Source organism: Tetrao urogallus (assembly GCF_951394365.1).
Source record: "Tetrao urogallus genome assembly, chromosome: 10".
In the NCBI taxonomy this organism is placed as follows: domain Eukaryota; kingdom Metazoa; phylum Chordata; class Aves; order Galliformes; family Phasianidae; genus Tetrao; species Tetrao urogallus.
Window position 1 is genome coordinate 4,971,653 of NC_136823.1, and position 7,349 is coordinate 4,979,001.

At 33.9% G+C, this 7,349-nt stretch overlaps 1 protein-coding gene across 1 annotated transcript in view; it reads left to right on the forward strand.

Annotated features, from left to right (window-relative positions):
• The window catches only part of SYN2 (synapsin II), a gene marked incomplete at both ends in the record, with an annotated part of 143,456 nt that overhangs the window by 59,268 nt on the left and 76,839 nt on the right, over positions 1-7,349 (forward strand). Inside the window, one exon of the mRNA XM_079540282.1 lies at positions 2,070-2,159. Coding sequence (XP_079396408.1) covers positions 2,070-2,159 — 90 coding nt within the window. The remainder of the gene's footprint in view (positions 1-2,069; positions 2,160-7,349) is intronic.

Consider the following 7,349-nt stretch of genomic DNA (forward strand, 5'->3'; position numbering starts at 1 on the left):
AGTCTAGATCACTAATTTTAATTGCTATTCTGTTTTAATGAACTTCTTGTTAATTTTGTTTTTCATGAATTGTCCAGTAGAATTCAAGGAAAGTATGAAAAACAATCAGTAGTTTATGGATGTACAATTAAAATGCCAGAACTGTTATGTGAATTTGGGTTGAGTTTGTCAGATCACTTTTTTAGGGATAAAGTTCAACAAGAAATTCCTAAAACTGCAGACGTGAGTGAAGCAGAGATCCAGTAGGGAATAGGAATAAATCAGCCCCCAGTTCTGTGGGGTGTCTGACTTCATTCGTATTCTCTGCCTCAGGAAATTTAAACCTAGTTTTCCTATGTGCTATTCCATAGCTTAACTACTAGATTACATGTACTTCAGAGTGATACATGTATATTACGTGTGGTTAGTACTATTTTAAGTAAGTAAACATTTGTCAGCATTGATATGAAATGCAGTTTTCTTATGTTTTGAATGAACGTCATTATCTCCACGAAGAGTGTCATTTTTCTCACCATCTTTCAGTAAAAATGGGGAAAAAAATCAGGAAAGAATTACAGGAAATCCTACAAATAATTTTTTTAAAAGAACTTTACATAAAGATAGATTTATTACTGAATGACTTATTTTAACATAATGGTTTGGCTAAAATCATGTATTTAATAGACAGTATTTCATCATGAAATTTTAAATTTGGATCTTGGATAAGGACAGGAATAAATAGTAAGTTGCCAGGAATTCTATTCACAAACCACCTTATTTTGGTAGCTGTGATAATATTTCCTTTCCTTGAGGTCTTTTTTCTACAGCACGTATCCAACTAGGATTTTTTAGGTTTCTGGTGAAAACTATTCATCGTTAAGGTATTTTCCACTGGTCTTCAAAATTTAAATATGTGTTTTACCAAACCTAAGTAAACACCACTAAATTAAACAAATTTTTTATGCCAGTTGGGTATGCAATGCAAAGCTTTCATCATTTTTTTTCCCCTTTAAATGGTTTTTACTATCCCTTCACCCTCAATTGCATTAACAGAGCATTTGATCATACCGCATCACAGACAGACTAGTATTGTTCTTTGCTTTTTTCCTGTTTGTAACCAGCAAATCCCACTATTCAAACTGTTGTGCTAATTTGTTTATGTCTCATGTTGGCATAATGACAACTAAACACATCATGGGCATGTACAAGCCAGAGCTTTGGAGTCTTGAAACAATAGTGGTCTTCTGACTGCCAAAGTCATCTTGCTCCCTAGAAACCTCATTTGCTAAGCTGTAATTTCAAGAGATTTGGGTTTTTGGACTGTTAGAGCAGAAGAGCTGATCTGCTCACTAAACAGAACAGCCCTTAAATATGTTTCTATTTAATAAAAGATTGCATTTTTGTGTTTCTTTCTTGGCTTTTTGTGTTTTTACTACTGCCTACATTATAGATAGAGTGGATATGCATTGAGGAAAGGGCCCAGAGAGAAAAAGTTAATAGAAGAGCCAATAACGCGTAACTGTTTAAATTATCAGCATCACTGTTGATTGAAGACAGTGGAAGAATGGCTATGTGGCTAAGGTACATGGCTAGAGCCTAGGAAATTAAAATGCTCTTGTTTCCTCTTCATCTGACTTGTATATGACACAATTAGTTATTGCTTTTCTCTGCTTTCCAATTTTGCAAAATTGCCTTTCAGTGTCATTGAAGTGCCAGAAGGTAAATTAATGTGAAATATATTTTATCTTTGGATTGAAGATGGTAGGAAATGCAGTATCATAATGACTTCATCACAAAGTCAGCTTAAAATATGCAGAATATGAGGTGTCTGAAATCAGTATTCCAATTTATTTCATTTCATGTAGGTGTGAGGGTTAACTCTTAGAGGTACTGTTCTTTTTTTCTCTATATAAGATGTCATAGCTTGGGTGGATTAAAAAGATGTGTAGAAGTGAGAGAAATTAGATGTTATTTGTGTATTTTATGCTGAGTTTATGAAACACAGAAGACTAAAAGCAAGGCGATGGTATAAGAACCCTTCAGCAGAATGTGGTTGGTCTCCTGAGATTCTGTTTTGCCTTGCTTTGCAGTTTGCCCAGCTGGTGTCTGTCTACAAAACTCTGGGTCCGGAGAAGTTCCCGTTAATTGAGCAAACATTCTATCCAAACCACAAGGAAATGGTATGTACAAGTACCAGTACTGCATTAGTTAACTGTCTGTTAAACAGTGACTGTAAACACACATGATCCATTTCTCATTTACTATCTATTTTAAAAGCTATTTTGGTAGCTGTCAGAGGGATGAGATGTGGTGATCACTTGAAAGCATTGTGGTGGCGAAATGAAGAAGATGTTAGAAGGCTAACATTTTTTCAACTAATGAGCCTCAGACTTCAAGAGATTAAATGGCTGTAAAAACACAGAACTATTAAAGTACAGGGGTTACTTTTATGTTTTGCTTCAAACTAATTCTTTAACATATGTTTGAAGAGTTCATTATTTATCTGGATGATCTGCCTACAACTGTAGAACTTTGAACATACCTAAAATTAGGGTGTTTGTGACTTACGTGTTCATGTACCTGAGCTGACATTGTTTGATTTCCAGCCCTTTACACATAGAAAGGTGTTCATTAAAGTGACACTTGTGATCTTCACTTAACATTTTCCTAAAATAAAATTACCCTACAAATTTTCGATCTTTAGATGGAAGTGATTTCTTATGTCCTCCAAGCTGTTTTTGAAGATAGATTGGAAGAGGGTGCATCAGTGTGACTGTTGTCTTGAAACTGGTCTGGCAGGATGTAAGCCCAGTTTCCAACTTGCTGGTGAATGTGCAACTGTGATTATTTTTGTGCCTGCATATGCAGAATGCACATAACCTAAAGAAAACACATCTTACATTGGACACATCTGTATTCTTTTCATGGTTTTCTGAACAGAAATTCTTTCCTGAGTGTATTCCTGATAAATGCATTAGTTAGCTGTTTATTTTAGGTCCTCAAGCTGTGATTGCTTCGTCCATTTTGATTAGGACTCCATCATCACAGATGGCACTTCAGAACTTATCCAGTTCTCCTCTCTAGTCCCTTTGGACTATTGACTCACAGATGTTACTCTTTTATTGTATAAGACACTGAGGAAAAGAACCATTGCTACACATATGTACTTAGGAAATCTGCTACACAGAAGTTTTGTGGAGTCAAAGGAGAATGGTTACTGATATGGAGCAGCAGATCTAATTCTGCATAGGCGATAATTTGGGAATTGAAAGATGTTTCTGTTGATGGATTTGTCAGGAAAAACAGTTTCATAAAATGTATATTTTTATGTCTTGGGGATATATTAGTAGTAGGTAGAGAAATAGAACCACCTCTTTTGTTTTGCAATATGTTTTCTTTCTTTAATGCTATACATTTTATGTCTCCTATTATTCTTAGAATGGCAAATTAATACTTTTCTGTAATTTCCTGCACAAAAGTAATTGTTCTTCATTATTTTATCAGCTACAAGTCATTGTCCTATTGAAAAAACAGACCTTTTAAGGTATTTCTTAGTTTTACTAAGAAACTCTGAATGTAATGCCTCCTATTTAATTCAGTAGAAACTGCAACAGATACCAAAAGCACAATAACACTATTTGATAGAGGTAATTCACACTATTTTTAAACAACTAATTGAATTGAAATTTTGTAATCAGACACCAAGAAGAAGATTCATGCATTCATTTGACGTATTTTGCTTGTTTAACAGAGTATGAAAAATGTTGGGATGTTTTTTCCCTTTTCCTTCCCTTTGGGTAATTTTTTTCCTCTATGTTGCTTATTAATGTCTGAACTGATAAGTTATTTGTCTTTTATTCAAACTTTTGAATGCCTCTACTCTCCACATTTGAGTAAATTTTTTACATGTTTTTCTATGCAATGAATATTAATCTAGAAAAATTATTCTCTGCTTCGGCATTGCCTTGCTGTATGTCATTCAAATGTGCTGTAATATATGATTATGCTGAAGATCATTTGTGTGGTTTTGCCTTCTGATGAAATTCTGGGAACTTTGTGACTTGAAAAATAATCAGGCAGCATCATATTAGATAGCATTTTTGTTTGAATTTCTAGAATAGGTGGTAAAACAATTTTGATATCATTAGTTTCTTAGTTAATAAATTGAAATAATATGCTATTTGAATTTTTATTTTTAACACTATTTGTGGCCTGCCTTGTTTGCATTTACTTTTATAGAATTTAATTTTTACTGTTTAACTTTTTGTAGTTCCTTTTGTGCCCATTCGTTCATGTCTCATCCCCCAGACCACAAGCTAGAGTTCCTTTCATCCACTTCAACCCACTGAGGGGTAAGGGGGAGAGCAGGGGAAAACTGTGGATCTGTGAATTGAGTTTTTGGCTGAGCTGCCAGTTGTGCTTCTGTTTTTTTTGTTTCTTTCATACTCTGGTGATCGTTTGTACTGAGTCTTGAAGCAGCAGTAAAAGGTAAATAAACAAAGATGCCATTCTTTTGTGTAAAACTGGAGCTGCTTTAAAGAAACACTTCTTGAAACAGAAACATTCATCTCAAATTGATTAGACTATACAAAATGCTGTAAAGCTTTCTGAACTCATTGCTAGTTGAGTCATATTTACAGCCTTTCCCTCAGTAATTAGGTTCTCTTTATTTCACTACATTCCCACCTCCTATGTTATATCAGGAAAAAAATTCTTCACTCTAATTGCTGGGCATTTTAATAAAACTTAACTAAAACATTGTGTCAAAAGAAAAGAAAAAACCATCAATATTTAAGGATTTTATTTTTTCAGCATTCACCTGATCTTTTCTCTAATTATAAGTCACATGAGTCATTTTCAAATTAAAATAGAATGTTGTACCAGGCTGTATTTCTGCTCTGACCTTCCTAACAACATGTACCAATGCCACTGCTGTGAAAAATGAATCTGTATCTAGGAAAGTAACATCCAAAAATCAGCACTACTTAATGTTTTTCGTAATCGTTATCAGTTTTTCAGGGAAAATAAGAAATCATTTTGAGAGGGTTTGGTTTTCTTAAAATTTTTTCTTGAAATATTTATTAATATGAAAAAAAAACAACATCTTTTTTATCATCCATTATGGGAAATGTGGCAAGATTTCAGTTCAGACAGAAATCAAACTGGACAGCCAATAATTCTGAAATACTTCATATTGGATACTTTATGGCAGATCAAATATAAAACATTTTAAAAACTCATTATAACATACAATTCATGTTATAGTTTGTTCATAAATACCGAGGAAAACATTTATTTTTACAATGTCTACAAAGAAGACAATGAGAGTTTGGTTAGTTCAGTTTAAGGTCTACTTACTATAAAACTGAAAAAGAAATAGAACTATGTTTCATTTAAAAGCAGAAATTATCTGTTTTCTGCTGAGTGATATTCAAAATGCACCATTACATCAAAATACTTTAGGAAACAAATGCTATACTGTCCATGTGTGAAATATTAACTAGCCATGTGCTTGATTTGGACCTTGTATCGTTATCGAGGTTCTTTTCCAGACTTGTCTATGAATTGTTTTGGCTTGACAGGAAGAATTTATGCCTGGTTTTTTTGTTGTTGTTTTTTTCTCTTTTTTTCAATCTGTCTGTGAACTGTTAATATAAATGCACAGCACTAGCAGCAGTTAGCACTGCCAGTGTTGGCTTTGCAATATCAGTCGGAAGAGGGGTGGCCTTCATATTTCCCTTAGGTAAGTAGTTGTGTGCACACGTGTGTCAGTGGCTGAAACTGCCCAACTGGTAATTTTTTGTTTGGCTTCAGCAAAACAGAAAACTAAATCGGCGTTGTATTTGGCAACACAAATGTATGATGTTTTAATTTAGGACTGTAAATAAAAATGACAGGCAACATTTATGTCCCTACTAAGGGACATAGGCAACTCTCCCTTAAAGGAATAATGCTGAGTGTTCCTGTTGGTTTTGCAATGTTTGCAGTTCTGAATTCCTATTTGAGTAATACGAGAGGGTAATCCTTAGGCAAAACTGGAATGATTTTCAAGAAACCCAGTAAAGAAAATTAGATTAAAACATAGGATGCGTAACATGGATCATGGTTCTCATCCAGTTTCTAGAACACGAGCACTGCTTGAACAGCGGTCTAAACTTTGGCTCTGAATGACATAACTTCTGCAATTTTACCACTGTGAATTGAGATGCTTTCGTAAACTTATATATGTGTGAGAATGGCTACTAACTACAGCAATCAGTTCTTAATAGTTAAAGCCTCCCAAAAAATTGAAGGCAAACTTTTGTAGCTCTAGGATAAGTTCACAAGTTGCCAAGCTCATTATTACGGATTACAATGAACATTCATGAATGAAAAATCATTAATGTAAATTTAATTTATAATTAAATATGGTCAAATATTTGAGAGATTTTTAGAAATCTCTTGCAGTGTAAGTTATTAAATATTTGTGCATTTACTTTCATGTGAGTTTCTGAAGCCAAGGCTTTAACAGTGCTGAAATAAATTGCTCTAGTCACATAATTAGAGAGGCACTATTAATTACTACAGCTGCAGTGATGATGGACGTGGTTTCTGTAAACGTGTAAGCAGTTTTCACCTGTTCTTATTTGTGTTGATTCCATAAAATGCTGAAGCATTAGAACATCTGCCTTTACTTTCCTATGGACTAGCTACACCTTGTAGAATATTGAGTTGGATATTGGGATTTTGATTATTGAGTTTGTGTTTTAACTTAATTATCAATGAATGTTACAACTCGGTAATTAAAGAAACCTGTGACATAATTAACAAACAATGTGGAGCATAGATTGTTTTAATCACAGAAGTGTTCAACTTGTTTGAAAAGGTAAGGAGAAAACAAGGATTTTTGAATCTTTTATAGCAGATTGTTAAAATACTTTACATATACACTGTACAGTAATTCTTTTGTATCAGAAGACTTTCATATGGGAAAAAAATAGTTCTATAAAACATTCATTAGTTCATCAGAATGATTTGAAACAAAATGTGGAGTTCTTTCAATCTGTAGGTTAGCAGAAATAGGGACAGATTTCTGACCATTCTTATGTTCTCATACATTCATATTGGTAAAAAAAGGAAACTTGTTATGCCTTATAAAACACAGAGCAGCATTCTCAGTTTGAGCCTCTCTGTACAAAGCAGGACTTAAGGAGTAGCTATCTCCAGGGAGATTTGTTCCTCTTCTTGCCTGGGTGCCAATTCCAAAGACTCGTACTTTAGCTTTACAGGACAATTTGTTTTTGTTTCTAAGCAGTGGATACATTAGACGATAGCAGTTCAAAGCTGTGAGCGTGCAATTTTTGATGGAATTAGACTCCAAGGCTTTTTAG